The 13950-nt window shown below is 36.3% G+C and overlaps 7 protein-coding genes and 13 long non-coding RNA genes across 20 annotated transcripts; 9 read left to right on the forward strand and 11 right to left on the reverse strand.

Annotated features, from left to right (window-relative positions):
* Nucleotides 1-122: 122 nt before the first annotated feature.
* Nucleotides 123-2217, reverse strand: SPOM_SPNCRNA.5908. The gene has a single exon (NR_195259.1). It is a non-coding gene; the product is annotated as a non-coding RNA (long non-coding RNA).
* plp2 (phosducin family protein) lies at nt 143-1143 on the forward strand. Its single transcript, NM_001022138.3, has 3 exons — nt 143-217; nt 262-588; nt 652-1143. Exons 1-3 carry the CDS (start codon nt 192-194, stop codon nt 998-1000), a joined length of 702 nt encoding a protein of 233 aa, NP_596219.1. The 5' UTR covers nt 143-191; the 3' UTR covers nt 1001-1143.
* bmc1 (Bin3 family regulator) lies at nt 1428-2901 on the forward strand. Its single transcript, NM_001022139.3, has 2 exons — nt 1428-2160; nt 2203-2901. The coding sequence occupies exons 1-2, from the start codon at nt 1552-1554 to the stop codon at nt 2398-2400; spliced, it is 807 nt and encodes a 268-aa protein (NP_596220.1). The 5' UTR covers nt 1428-1551; the 3' UTR covers nt 2401-2901.
* Nucleotides 2430-3933, reverse strand: iss9 (nuclear export factor). Its single transcript, NM_001022140.3, has 3 exons — nt 3200-3933; nt 3020-3149; nt 2430-2951 (listed from the first exon to the last, which is right to left on the reverse strand). Exons 1-3 carry the CDS (start codon nt 3845-3847, stop codon nt 2542-2544), a joined length of 1188 nt encoding a protein of 395 aa, NP_596221.1. The 5' UTR covers nt 3848-3933; the 3' UTR covers nt 2430-2541.
* On the forward strand, nt 3090-4243 carry SPOM_SPNCRNA.5909. Its single transcript, NR_195260.1, has one exon. It is a non-coding gene; the product is annotated as a non-coding RNA (long non-coding RNA).
* SPOM_SPNCRNA.5910 lies at nt 4179-4511 on the reverse strand. The gene has a single exon (NR_195261.1). It is a non-coding gene; the product is annotated as a non-coding RNA (long non-coding RNA).
* Nucleotides 4512-4577: 66 nt separating this feature from the next.
* Nucleotides 4578-5587, forward strand: orc6 (origin recognition complex subunit Orc6). Its single transcript, NM_001022141.3, has 2 exons — nt 4578-4861; nt 4920-5587. The coding sequence occupies exons 1-2, from the start codon at nt 4680-4682 to the stop codon at nt 5530-5532; spliced, it is 795 nt and encodes a 264-aa protein (NP_596222.1). The 5' UTR covers nt 4578-4679; the 3' UTR covers nt 5533-5587.
* SPOM_SPNCRNA.5911 lies at nt 4686-4918 on the reverse strand. The gene has a single exon (NR_195262.1). It is a non-coding gene; the product is annotated as a non-coding RNA (long non-coding RNA).
* On the reverse strand, nt 5034-5329 carry SPOM_SPNCRNA.5912. The gene has a single exon (NR_195263.1). It is a non-coding gene; the product is annotated as a non-coding RNA (long non-coding RNA).
* ess1 lies at nt 5588-6277 on the reverse strand. Its single transcript, NM_001022142.4, has one exon. The coding sequence runs from the start codon at nt 6118-6120 to the stop codon at nt 5647-5649; it is 474 nt and encodes a 157-aa protein (NP_001018829.2). The 5' UTR covers nt 6121-6277; the 3' UTR covers nt 5588-5646.
* Nucleotides 5666-6562, forward strand: SPOM_SPNCRNA.5913. Its single transcript, NR_195264.1, has one exon. It is a non-coding gene; the product is annotated as a non-coding RNA (long non-coding RNA).
* A 345-nt stretch (nt 6563-6907) lies between these two features.
* On the forward strand, nt 6908-7479 carry SPOM_SPNCRNA.5914. The gene has a single exon (NR_195265.1). It is a non-coding gene; the product is annotated as a non-coding RNA (long non-coding RNA).
* Nucleotides 7480-7613: 134 nt separating this feature from the next.
* Nucleotides 7614-7923, reverse strand: SPOM_SPNCRNA.5915. The gene has a single exon (NR_195266.1). It is a non-coding gene; the product is annotated as a non-coding RNA (long non-coding RNA).
* Nucleotides 7625-8120, forward strand: SPOM_SPNCRNA.5916. Its single transcript, NR_195267.1, has one exon. It is a non-coding gene; the product is annotated as a non-coding RNA (long non-coding RNA).
* On the reverse strand, nt 8051-8332 carry SPOM_SPNCRNA.5917. Its single transcript, NR_195268.1, has one exon. It is a non-coding gene; the product is annotated as a non-coding RNA (long non-coding RNA).
* Nucleotides 8333-8435: 103 nt separating this feature from the next.
* On the reverse strand, nt 8436-10771 carry SPOM_SPNCRNA.5918. Its single transcript, NR_195269.1, has one exon. It is a non-coding gene; the product is annotated as a non-coding RNA (long non-coding RNA).
* aly2 (arrestin Aly1-like protein) lies at nt 8654-11966 on the forward strand. The gene has a single exon (NM_001022143.3). It carries the CDS (start codon nt 9521-9523, stop codon nt 11495-11497), a length of 1977 nt encoding a protein of 658 aa, NP_596223.1. The 5' UTR covers nt 8654-9520; the 3' UTR covers nt 11498-11966.
* On the reverse strand, nt 11067-11313 carry SPOM_SPNCRNA.5919. Its single transcript, NR_195270.1, has one exon. It is a non-coding gene; the product is annotated as a non-coding RNA (long non-coding RNA).
* A 170-nt stretch (nt 11967-12136) lies between the features above and the next one.
* Nucleotides 12137-13929, forward strand: exg3 (cell wall glucan 1,3-beta-glucosidase Exg3). The gene is made up of 2 exons (NM_001022144.3): nt 12137-12840; nt 12891-13929. The coding sequence occupies exons 1-2, from the start codon at nt 12153-12155 to the stop codon at nt 13595-13597; spliced, it is 1395 nt and encodes a 464-aa protein (NP_596224.1). The 5' UTR covers nt 12137-12152; the 3' UTR covers nt 13598-13929.
* Nucleotides 12378-13823, reverse strand: SPOM_SPNCRNA.573. The gene has a single exon (NR_150944.1). It is a non-coding gene; the product is annotated as a non-coding RNA (long non-coding RNA).
* Nucleotides 13930-13950: the final 21 nt, after the last annotated feature.

The following is a 13950-nucleotide window of genomic DNA, read 5'->3' on the forward strand; positions in this document are numbered from 1 at the left end:
TACATTCAACGTACCCAAAGCGTTTACAACCTAGTCAAACGAACCTACGGTACCATCGATATCGATAATACCGTATTTAAGTATGCTTCGTTATACTACAATACTGAAGCAACATGTTTAGTTAATCGTTCCTATAATAGGTAAATACACACATCACTTTGCAACGGGATTAATAAAAGGAATATATCCAAATGAATCCTGACGAAGATACCGAATGGTATGGAGGATGAATAGTTGTAACAATAGAAGTTAACAAATCAGGAATGATATTTTACGTTCGAAGGGAATTTTACCCGAAAAAGAACCTGATGTGGATGATGTTTTAGACGATGCGTTGGTCGATGCAAAGCAGCTTGCCCACGAGAATCGGTTGGAAAACAAGGATCTAGATGAGTTAGCAGAGCTTGAGGACGAAGAAGATGATGAGTTTTTACAAATGTACAGAAACAAGCGGATGCAGGAGTGGAAGGATCAAATGTCAAAAGCAAAATTTGGCTCAGTATATCCTATTTCGAAACCAGAATATACAGCTGAAGTCACAGATGCAAGCAAGGAAGTGTTTGTCGTTGTGCATATGTTCCAAGACTCGTACGTTTGTTCTTCATTTGTTTGCATTTTCAATGGGTCAATACTAACACACTACAATTCAAGACTACCGGCCTGTAAATTATTAGCTGCTATCTTAGAGAGACTAGCACCAATGTATCCCCAAATTAAATTTGTAAAAATTCCCGGAAAACAAGCAGTCGAAAATTATCCTGAAGCGATGATGCCAACTCTTTTGATATACGGTCATGGAGACTTACAACAACAAATTCTAACCTTAGCTACTTTAGGAGGAATGAACACTAGTGTAGTTGATGTAGCTGAAGCATTGGTTAGAGCCGGTGCCTTAAAGGACAGTGATATTGCAGCTTTGAAGGATCCACAAAATGCAGAAGATGAGTTAGGTAAACGAGATTCTTCCGTTAATGACGATTTGGATGATGATTTTGATTGAGTTTAGATTGAATTGACTTATAAAGTGTAAAACTATTCTCATCTTGCTATTTTACATGAAGGAATCTTGTTCAAAGAAAAAGCCCACCTAATCGTTCTTGTAATTAGAATGAAATATATTTTGCATATACTAAACATTTTTTAAACTATCTTAACCTGTCTACGTAAGCAATAAATTTTTAGTCATAAAGGGAAAAACACCTTCGAAGATAAGTTTGCAAAAAGACGTTGAAATCGAGGTACATACAAAAGTAAAATAACTTTCGAAGAATTGCTAAAAGGATAATATATATATATATATATTTTTGATATTATTTTTTTTACCGCTAGCGATCCTTTCTAAATTGTTGGATGCTTTAAGACTAGTTTTTACGAGTCGGACGTTGAGTTTCAAGATATGTAAACATCGTTAATGTATTAGTAACAACAACAAATTGAAACTTCTCGCTTTTGTTTAAATAGTTCGATTCGTAAGTTTTCGTTTAAATTCCATTGCAAAATTTATACTTTTATAAAAAATAGGGGTGATTTGAAAAACCTCCTCGACTTGGGATGTCGAATTTTCAACATGGAAATTATCACAGTTATTACAGCATGAGGGGAGGAACCTCAATTATCGATCCAAGACTTAAATGTTTGCCTGATTCCCTTTTTTATGAGGCTTCAGTTTTAGATATAGGATGCAATAATGGGACAGTGTCTGCTCAAATTGCCTCAATATTTGGTGCATCATTTGTTTTGGGATTGGATATCGATCATGTTCTCATCCAAAAAGCTCGAAAACATCTTGAGTTTGTGAGCTCTCGAATTGGCCCTGTACGCAATCCTGGTTCCATTGTAGAAGACCAGTTTAATTATTACCCCATTTCAAGCATTAAAAAGTTTTCCAGGATACCAGTGCAACTTCAACCACCTCTCAATAAGCAAAATTTCCCTCACAATATAGAATTTGAGACCGCTGACTTCTTGCGCTGGGAATCGAAACGAAAATTCAAAATAATACTAGCATTATCCGTATCTAAATGGGTGCATCTAAATAACCACGATGAAGGAATCATTAAATTCTTTGGGAAGATTAGTTCTTTATTGGAAACGAATGGTGTTCTTATTTTAGAACCTCAAGGATGGGACTCGTACTTGAAAGCTGCAAAAAAAATATCTGTAAGTCACGACTATCAATACTTCTAACTCTTACTTTTCTAGGTTTTTAATCAAACACCTGAGAACCTCAAAATCCAACCTGATGCGTTTGAACATTTGCTTAATCAAGCAGGACTAGTGCTTGAATACAGTATCGAACCTCAAGTAAATAACTCTGAGTACAAGAATTTTGCCAAACGAACAATGTATATCTATAAAAAAAAAGGAATTGGAATCATAAAACTATTAACTTCTACTTAATTGTCTAGTAAAACGTTAAGAATAGACAATGACTGGAACTATAAAGCATAATGTCCCAAAAGGACGTGTCTCATTTTTTATTAAATTCTCTAATTCAACATATGAGGAAAGAAAGAAAAGCGGAATGAAGTAGTTTTATTATTAGATTTGGCCTTTAATATCAACCACAGCATGCTTTTTCATGCATTTTTCGAATCTATCCGTGCTTTCTTTCATCAGTATGCGATTGGGATCTTTTGAATCGTATACAGCATTACAACTCCTAAAAAAGTTTACACAATCTTCCATTTCTTCAAATGCTAGTGTGTTAGCCAAAAATTCCATTGTAAGAGAAGGGCGATATGCTTTGCACATCATTATCATCGCCTGCACTCGTTCTCTCTCAATAAAAAGATCCATCAAATAACCTCCCATGTTGGGAGCGACTAAATATAGATGGAAAAATTTATAGTAATCGCCAGTAGCCATCGCCGAACGGACTTCTAATGCATGTGTAACAGCAGCGTTTGTTTTGTCTTCTTCTTTTAGATTGGCGAGAAGGCTATTCATTTCTATAAATTGTTAATAATTTGAATTCAAAAGATATATTCTTTTAAGCAGTAAGCCGTAATTAACTTACCAGATCGATTTTTAGTGAAGAGCATATACAGAATACGATATGCTAAAAATTCCTTAGTATTCCCTGGTATACCAAAACTGTAAAGATGAAATAATTGAGTTTGACATTGGTTATACTCGCCAACATCACCCTAGTCGAACGTTAGAAGAAGAAATGATATTTTAAAGTAATTAACCGTACCTTTTCAAGAGCTATACGAGCATGTATTTCGTAAACTAATACAGAAAACTCATTTTGAATCCTTTGCACAGTTAAATCCTGTCTTAAACTTTTAAATTGATCGCATATATATGCATAGTTTTTCTCTTCTTTCCATTTCTTCTTTAAAAGTTCGAGAGTTTGCTTAAGAACTGGAAGGGGTCGAACAGTATCCGGATCAGGAGCCGAAGTTAATCGCAAATACCTTTTCTCTAATTCTGTGGACCGTCCTATAATAGCACCATTCTCCGGGTTGACTTTTAGCTCTTCAGATTTAGCGTTATTTTGAGAACGAGAACCATTTTCAAACCTTCTTCTTCTTTTTTCTTTCTTATCCACTTCATCTTCTTCACTTAAAAGTGAAAATTGATTTCCAGAAACAGGCTTCTCAACCTTTCTTTTTTTATCTTCGATGATTGTATTTTGAGCATTTGTCAGTTTCCTTAGGGATTCTAAATTCATAGAAGACCAATCAACATTCCATATGTTTCCCATTTCGTATTGACGAGAAATTAGCAATTTTACTTCATCCTCTAATTCTGGCTGGCTGTTTTCCTCAGCGTCTTGGATGCATCTACCAATAAATTCTTTCAAAGAGTCCGGCCAAGGGCTATGATGTTCTTTTTTCATATTTAATATTTTTCATTGAGCTATATGATTAATGCTAAAGTTAAGTACTTTTCTCAACTTCCTCAATTGCTAAAGTGGTGAGTACCGAGATTGTATGAGAAGTGCGAGTCCGTCAGCTTAACCCTGTCAGTAACGTTGTAAGTCGATTTCATTATCCAACCTTTCAATCAATAAGGATTAATTTATTACTATTCAGTTGATCGTTCATCATTTTTTCCTTTAAAAATTTAAAAAGTCATCAAATAATTCAACGGTTCCACCTAAACTTGTTTGTTCGCTTAAAATTTATGAAACCAACATGGAAAGTAGTTAATATTAACTCACGCTATTCACGCATATTTTATTCTGTATGCCTCATATAGCCTTGATTAAACTACTAAAAGAGAGTAATATACCGAATTATCAAGCCTAAAACACTACCTCCCAATAAAGCAATCGTAATTCATTATTAAATAAAAAAAAATTTGAAGACTGCTTCGAAAGTTTTGTAGTAATATCTTGAAGAATGTAGGTCTAAATTCTAAGCTTTTGGTGACATTATTTAAGATAACTAGCAACCGGAATGATTAAGCAAGAGTCATATTAAATAAGTACGGAATATAAACACCAAATTCAGTGGTGCATCAAGTAGATAGATTTTATATTTTTGAAACAGCTGGTAGTATTAGCAGCATTAAAAACATCGTTTAAATGTCTCTGTATTAAACACCATATTGACATAAAACAAACTAAGCGTTCACCACTATTATGATATTATGAATGATTACATGATTTCAATAATTAATAATCAAAATTAAATGATAAAAGTTTTATTAAATATATTCATTTTCTCATGGAGCGACAACAGATTATAGAGTCTTTACGCAGAATAATTCCCACTGAAAGTACAGAATATAATGAACGGCTTATTAGTTTAGGAGAGTCATTTTTGGAATGGTCCAAATATAAACATAATCTAAAGGCGACAGAAGAGTTATGCCGTCCTTATATGGCAGCGCACTTAGCTTGTGAACTGTAAGTAACTTCTGATGTTTAATTACTCTACTTGAACTTGTTCTGACTCTTTAAAAAGATTATCCAATGATTTAAATTTGGAAATAAATTTACTAGCGACTCCAATTCCAAAAAAGAAATACTATAAACTTTTCACTTACTTTCAAGAAATCTTATCTCCATTAACTAAATCCTTAGCAGCTAAAGATGATCTGATGGAAACCATTACTTATCTTTGTACCAAACTAGGGGGCTCAACTGCTATACCTTATGTTAAACAATTGGTGAAAGCCGTTGTTACAAACGACATGCGCATCGAACACAAAAGAGGCATCATAATCGCAGCTTATTTACTAGTATCGGCAAAAGCTTTTGGAAAAGACGAACTTCATATAAATCACACCGAGAGAAGAAAGGCACAGAGTGTTTTACAGGATACAAGTTCTGCATTGCAAATTCAGTATTGGATGCATGTCCTCTCAGAAAGTTGGCAGTATAAAGAAATCCCTTTAAATGGTATAGAGGGTTATGAATCTCAAAAGCAACGGATAAAACCTTGGAGTGGGATAGCAAGCATGATTCAAATAGATTACGAAAAACGACTTCAAAATTATCCAATATGGAAGGCCTGCATTGAAGAAAGAATCCAATATTACAAAAGCCAGCTTGAAAAAGATGGTACTGCTTCATGAATACAATTTACTATATTAATTTTTTTTTGTACATTAAACAACATTTATAAACGGGTACACGATATCTTTAGTGATATATACAAATACATGAGTAAAAAAAAGTTAAATTAGACTCTAAGCTTTACTAATAGACCACTCCAAATTTGTAATAGACACTTCTGAAGAGGCATTTTCATCATAGTCATACCAATCATCCTCTAATACTATTTCGTCAAAAAGTGTATTACTTTCAGCACCATTAGCTATCCATTCTCCCTGAGGAATGAATTCGACTAGTTCACATCCTCTGCATTCCAATACGAGAACTTTTTTCGTCTCTTGAGAATCATTGTAAGGAGAGAATGGCCCCTCTATAACGAAAGAGCAAGTTTTGCGACAATTTTTGCACGTCCATATGAGATTAGCCTCGCCCTTGCTGCCAGGTATGCTGTGAGTCTCGCTGCGGGAGATTTCAATGGCATTGTCGTGAATCTCTCGACAACCACTACATTGGACTTTAAAAGCATAATAGAAGGATTCTTCATCCTTGGGAGCTAAATTTTTCACACCAGTCAACTCAGCGTTTAAGTTAAGAGCAAATTTTCCCATATTGCGAAAGAAACTCTAGGAATGCAGCTTAACAAGCCGTTATATGTAATAAATTGAAAGAACAAGAAGATAGTAGAGTATGGGTATGTTGTTCGAAACGAATCTGTATTTTGGAGGATTAGAGTAATTTGCCTTTTGGTGGATTACGATGGTGAATGAATGAATATGCATGAATAGATACACCTATTTTAAGTCCGTAGAATGTGAGGGGCAGAAAAAAACTCAATTAAAGCATACTTTTCAATGAAATTAAAAAATTACAGAAATGCTAAATTTGAAGTAATTGGATACGTTTTTCTCATTGAAATAATATATTGATGAAGAATATAACATAGTCAATTATTAAATGAGACTTGGCAAAATCTAAATATCAGCTAAGATAGCTGTTCATTTGAGTGAATTACTTGGAGTTTGCTTAGTGACGGATACATAGTTAGTCTAATATAAAAACATGCCAAATATCCTCGACAATCATTATTCAGCAAGTAATTTTCGAATACTTGGTATCATTTTTAATGTTAAAAGTCATATTGTACTTTTCGCAATGCCGTAGCACAGATAACCAGCTACACGAATTTATACGGCAAATAGTCAAATTCCAACTATTGTGTTTTGTCCATATTTCATTTAATGCTTTACCGTAGACAAATTTACATGCAACTTTTTTATTTGCTTTCTGATTGATTACAACTTGTGTGAGCATTTCAATGTATACCTTCATCTGCAATTGCCCTTTACACACATTATTTCTTTACCTTTATTAACTTAGCCAGAATTGGGAAGGCCAGTCATTCTAGCCTGCAGCATTTTACGTTGTGTTCACTAGGGATCCCTAAAAGGTTAATGTTTTAGGGTGATTAAAGGTCGACTGGTATGGTATGGTATGGTAAAGTGGTATTTTTTGAAAATTGACACCAATAAAACATCTGCATATTTGTAGAAGCAAGAGTGATTCAGTAAGTGCTTGCGAGGAATAAGAGGTGTGGCGTGTATGTTGAGGAGCTTATTAAGCCAATTTTTTTTTTTCATATCTTTAACGACGAGAATCATTCAAAGAGCCAGAACAAAAAACAGATGACATTATTCAGGCCTGTTTACGACTGACATGACGCTATACGAGAAACAATATTGTCGGAGCGAGGATGATAAAAGTGTTGAAAGTGCGAAAATCGTGAATAATCTATATTTATCGCATGTGTCGGGATTGCAAATGGTACCATTGTACTGCAATTAGACTAGGTAGTCCTGGGCAGTCGCTGAGACAGCATTGGAGTTAGTGTTTACAATAGTTGATTATACATGTTTCATGTTTGAATAGCGAGGTTGGGAAAAAGAGAAAAACATCATAATAGTCAATGATGGTATTTAGTCATGATAGTAGTTTATTACAACAGCAACAGTAATGATCATAAGTAATACCATCATAGTAATATTTGTAGAAATAATGATATAAACAGTCCATACTAAGCAGGGATGATATTAGCTATACTAAGATGCCTATGGCAATCTGGAATTACATAACTACGTACGCTTTCTTTTTACATCTACTGGGACACTGTACATGCTAGAGCAGTGCATTCTGCTATTTTGATTTTTAGTGAGCTCGCGTGCAGCTTGATCGACAAAGGATCGACTAAAAAAATGCGGGATTTACAATACATAAGATTCACCAATAAGCAGAGTTAGAAGCCAAGGCCCGCATATTGGACCACTCACCAGCCCGTTACGCTTCCTCCTTATTCGCCTTTAAAATACTAAGTAAACACAAGTAACATACGTTTCCTCCATGCTCGCTAAATTGGTAGCAATAAAAAAATAGCGAGCACGCTCGGATGAGATAAGAAGACATAGCAAAGCTTAAAACATTAGTAAATAGTACGTGCATTCTTTATGGCAAAACGTTTTAACATTTTCTGATATTAATATTAAACAAGAAGAAAAAGAATAGAGTAAAAGTTAAATGTAGGGTGCAACGTTCCGTAGAAGAGGACTACGTGAAAATGACAGCAAAGTATAGTTTTGTGTATGTCAACAATCGCCGTAACCCCGGGACACCCCCAAAAAAGGTTTTACCTATTGTTTTCTTAATCTATTTACGTACCAGCAGGAACAATGCAATAAACCACACAAAAAATTTTTAACGTACTGGATCAGCAAGGAAAGAAGGGCGATAAGTAAATGAATAATATGATATATTCGAAAATGCTTTTTTTTTGGATTACTAAGTACAGCATTGCTTCTATTTCCATAGCAATCCACTCTTTCGTGTGTTTGTTTACAACTAGTAGTAACTGTTTTCATTACTTTCGTAGAGGCGAATTGCTCTTTAACCTTGCTGACTCATTTGTTTCGGTAATCACAGACGATTGGTAACAAGTATGTCAAAGAGGCCAGCCATTTGATTCCCTTCTGCACCCGGTAGATAATCGAGCAATTGAAGACTTAAGGACTAGTGATTAGACAAAAGTGTCTGCCTCGCCTTCTCCGATTTCGTTACCTTATGAGATTGAAATTTCACCAATTTCACAACCCTGCCTTTGCAACACCTTCTTGAAGGGACTCTACTCTCTCTTCACTTATAAACTAGCAAGTTGGCTTATTACTTTGTGTTGCATTTTTGTTGCATTGGAGTGCTTTACAGCTTCCATCTTGGAACAATTTCTTTTTTATCTTAGATAACGCCAAGTTTCAAAAAGCAGATTCGCCATCTTATTCATATCTATCTGTTGTTTATGCCAATCCTTGCTTTTTTTTCTCTATTTTGAGACTACTATCGAACGATTGACCTTGAGAGCATATCTATATACATATTAACTTATTTCTTGCATTTTTACCTTCTCTTTCGCTTTAGCAGCGATCCATTTTCTAGCGTTCATTCCTACCTTGGTGTCGTGTTTGCACGTTCTTATTTCGAACTACTTAAAAAAATAGTGGCCTTATTTTCAAATCCTTATTAGCTAAAATAGCAAAAAAATTCCCTCCAATCCTAAAGGTAACTGGAAGACAGTACCTATCTATTCGAACCGTGGGCTCTGTTGCAACCCGTGTAGCTCAACTGTTTTTTCGTGTTATTTCAGGTTTGTCTTCTCCCAAAATATACATACATTTCTCATTTTCTAGCTCTTTGCTGCTTGTACTGTACAAGTTTTTTTTCTGTTGACTGCATTTACGGATCTCGGTTTTCCGTTTGTTTATTTATCCGCTTTGAAACCGAGACACAGAAAAAAAAAAGTGTGGCCATTGTTGGAATTACAAGGTCGTAACTTTTTCTTTTTTTCTTTGTAATTCTTTATTCTTTTTTTTCCCAACTTTGTATCACCTTTTGAAAATTTCAAATCTGTATCCGGACTCGTCATATTCAGGTGCACTACCACCTCTCCCTCCTCCCGCCAAACTCCATATGAGGGGCGAATTGAATATTCCAGCGCTTAGTCGCTTTGGGAAATCGATATCGGCTTCTTTACACCACCAAAATGGTTCTTCTCGAGATGATAATGATTCTAATCCTTATGAAAACCGTTCCAGTAATTCGGGCCTCAATCGTAGAAATTCAGTCTTCGGCCTTCCATCCTCCGGCTTGTCTTCTAGATTAAGCAAGCCGTCTCTATCATCTATTAATAATTCAAATAATTCCTCTTCCAATACCGGCGGCAATGTCTTACCAAACCCAGCCCTCACGCCGGTGCGCAACATGAGCAACAAACCTCCTCTTACTTGGAGTCCCTCGTCTGCAAACCTGTTTGGTACGTCAAAAGTCACCTCCATCATTGGAAACAACGTCTCTGATGTTGTTCCTCCTGTAATCAAGAAAGCTCTTGCCTCCTCTCATGGAGGTGGCATGTCGCTTTCCATTGTTCTTCTTGAACCCGTCTTATACCTAGCCGGGTTTGATCTTAATGAATGTCAAATTGAGAACCCTGCTCTTTTACGTGGTGCCCTTGTTTTGCGTGTTGCAAAGCCTGCAAACATTCGTGGAATCAGCCTATCTTTTACTGGTCGATCAAGAACTGAGTGGCCAGAGGGCATTCCGGTTAAAGGGCATGACACTTATGAGGATAAGGTAATTATATCTCACAATTGGAAGTTCTATGAACCAACTATGAAAGACGCTGACGCTCCTCAACACGGTGCCGATGTAGCACGTCTAGTTGGTGAGCAATTACCTCTTCCTTCGTCTGCTGCCGCCAGTCTTAGGGGTTATAGTGTTTTTGCTCCAGGTGAATATACTTATAATTTTGATTTAGCTATACCCAATTGTTTTCCCGAATCGGTAGAAGCAAAAATGGGTTGGGTACGATATTTTCTGGAAGCTACAGTAGAAAGATTTGGCACATTTAAAAGTAATCTTAATGGCCGTACCCCTGTCCAACTCGTCCGCACACCATCTCCCGCTAGTCTTTCTTCCTCTGAGCTTATTAATATCTCACGTGATTGGGATGAACGTCTTCACTATGAATTACAGGTTTCTGGCAAGTCGTTTCGCTTAGGTGAGGTAGTTCCTATTACCTTTAGATTTTTACTACTCGACAAGGTTCGCTTATATAAGTTATCCATTTCTGTCGTTGAATCAAGTGAATACTGGTGCCGAAGCCGCAAATTTCATCGTGTTGATCCCAAACGTCGTGTGCTTCTTGCGGAACGCTCTGCCAAACATCAAAACACGGATAACCTGTTTGAAACGCCTGATGAAGGAGATGGTCTTTCTAGCGCTGTTTTCAACTTCAACGTTGCTTTACCTACGTGTTTGGTTAAGGAGCGTGATCGTCTTACCTTTGACACTACTTACAAGTATATCAAAGTTCGACACAGACTGAAGGCATTGTTAGTCTTGTCTATTGAAAACACGGAAAATCCGGAAAAGCGAAAATATTTTGAAATAAATATTGAGACTCCTGTTCGAATTTTGTCATGTCGTTGTGTGAAAGATTCGACACTGCTTCCGCCTTACGAATCATCAAGCCAAGGCGACAATCAAGTTTTGCTTCCGTGTCCATGTAGACTAGCTACGACTCATGTCGAGCCAACTGAAGTAACAGCTTTTACCACACAATCGGTTTTAGCTAGTTCGGCGCCTTCTGCTGGTAGACCAGCTGCAGCCCAAATTTCGCGACCAGCTCAGTTGTTCCGTATTCCGTCTACAAATCCACCTCCTTTTGATGGGGATGTTTGTCCCCCTGCTTGTAACACACCTCCTCCTAATTATGATGAGTTGTTTGACGTTTTGAGTTCAATCAGCATTCAGGATTGCGAAACTGATCGTGCTAACGATGACACTATCTTGAACAATCGTGTTCGACGGAGTGGTACCATTCGAGAAGAGGCTCCTCATCGGTCGTTGTCTCGAACTGTTAGTCGAAGCTTTGAAATCCCTAGGTAATCTAATGCTTGTTAACGGTTATTGTCAAGCGATTTCCCTTAACGGGGAGATTGATATTTTTGTATTTTCTGTTCGAAAGCGCTATAGCTTTTACAACTAGACGTGCGGGTTGGCCAGCCTTTGGTTTACAAAAATTTTTTAATGTTTCGGTATCATATTTTGTGGATTCCATTTATTTATTATCGGGTACCAACTTTACAGATATATCATCGCCTTGGGTTTTCACTAAAAAATTTCCAAGTTTTTATCATCAAAATAGCCCGCTAATATGGCATTTGTGATGAAATTACTTATGTTTTACTTATGTTTTATTTTTGATTTGCGCTTCATTTTGAATGAAATGGCTATATAGCTTTTGAGTTCTACTATTTCTCATACTACTCTTACCGGAGTGCATTTATAATAACTTAGCTAAGCAGCGTTTTTTGTTTACTTTTGTATAATTCTGATTATTGAAAATGTATAATAGCGCATAGTTAGTGTATTGCTGGTTATATGTATCCGTATGTAAGTGTTTAGCATGCACTTTTTGTAAGGGACTCGAAGGAACTTGTTTTGTTATATAGGCGGAAGCTGCAGATGACGTGGTTACCGAATTATTTACTACTGCTTCCACCTTCTTCTTACTTGCATAATTTTAGAACAGCGTATTACGATGGGATTGAATAAACAAGATTTATACATATACAGGAAGCAGTACGGTGTTAATCTTGGTGCTTGGTTTTGCGCCGAAAGATGGATTAATGATTTCTTGTTTACTGGTGAAGGTAGCAGTGAACTTGAAGCAGTAAGTGGTAATGTTAAGGCTCATGGAATAGACAAAGCTAGAGAGAATTTTGAGGCGCATTGGAAAAGTTGGATTGGTATTGAAGATTTTTCTTATATGAAACAGCACTTAGTTAATAGTGTACGAATACCTCTTGGATATTGGTCATTAGGAAATGATGAATTGGTTAAAGGAACGCCATTTGAGCCTTATGCTGAAGTATATCGTAATAGCCTACACATCTTGTGTGAGAAAATTCAAGAAGCAGGAAGCCTTTCGATCGGTGTGCTTTTAGACTTCCATGGGGTGTATGGAGGAGGAAATTGTGACGGACATTCCGGTACATCGTCTGGAAAGGCAGAATTTTATGAAAAGCAAGAATATCAAGACAGAACAGTGGAAGCCGTTAAATTTTTATCGTCGAAGATTGGTCAGTTTGAAAATGTTATTGGTATTCAAGTAATTAATGAACCGATCTGGGGCCAATATGATGTTCTTGCTAATTTCTATCAAAAAGCTCGCTCTGTTGTTCCTTCCTATCTTCCTGTCTATATTGGTGATGGATGGGATAAAGATCGTATGTCAATTCCATATAGTCATATCATTTTCAATGCTAACAGGATACAGATTGGGTGAATTGGGTGAATGATCATGAATCTGAAGGATTCTATGTGGTTGATCATCATAGCTATTTCTGTTTTGGCGGCGAATTATGCCATGCACCCCCAAAGCTTATAACCAGAAGACTTGATACTGGTGAAGAATACGGTAAAACCAAACTTTCCAATATAGTTATTGGCGAATGGAGTTGTACTTTAAGCCAAGAATCATGGAGCCAAACAAAGCTCCACGATAAAAGAAGACGTGACTTTGGTGAAGCTCAACTGAACCAGTATTTGAATTATTGCGGAGGATGCTTCTTTTGGACTTATAAATTCCTTCACGGAAAAGGTGGAGATTGGGATTTTAGATCTGTTGTAGAGGACAAGGTAATCAATTACCCTCCTCCTCCCCCTACCGAAAACAAAGCCATGCCGGCCTTACTTGAACAAAGTCGGGATCAAAACTTTGGTGGACATTGCTATTATTGGGATCAGAAACAACATGATCATCCATATGAACATGATTTATATGTTAAAGGATGGAATCAAGCCTGGGAGGACTACATTGAGTTTCTTCAGCATGGGGCCATGATCGGATTTCCTCGTGCATGGACTCAAAAAAGGATGACAAGTATTTCTTCTGCTTCTGCTTGGGAATATCGTGACGGTATGAATGCGGCCTGGTTGCATCTCGAGCGTATGGGCTTTCTCAATCCTTTTCGTCACCCATAATTCCATAATGTCTGTCTTAATGACCTTTATACTCTATGTTTATGCTTTTGTTTATCCGCACAAAAATTTAATGTGTTTGGTAACCCTCCTGCTAATCTCTATTCCCTTACCCACTTTTTGTCGTTAAATTTTGCTTGTTGTATTCACATCCTTGTTACATATGTTTAATTTTGGTAGATTAAAAATTCTGTTGATTTTCTTTTATAAAATTCTCTAAAAGATAATTAAAGGATTAATATTAACGACTTACTATTGAATTTTTTAATAGAGAAATGAAATAATAGAACGTTTAAATAAAGAATCCAAGCATTTTTCTTTGTTTACATCCTTTGTTTACAATACGCAATCTTAGC

The sequence above is a fragment of the Schizosaccharomyces pombe genome (assembly GCF_000002945.2).
Source record: "Schizosaccharomyces pombe strain 972h- genome assembly, chromosome: II".
In the NCBI taxonomy this organism is placed as follows: domain Eukaryota; kingdom Fungi; phylum Ascomycota; class Schizosaccharomycetes; order Schizosaccharomycetales; family Schizosaccharomycetaceae; genus Schizosaccharomyces; species Schizosaccharomyces pombe.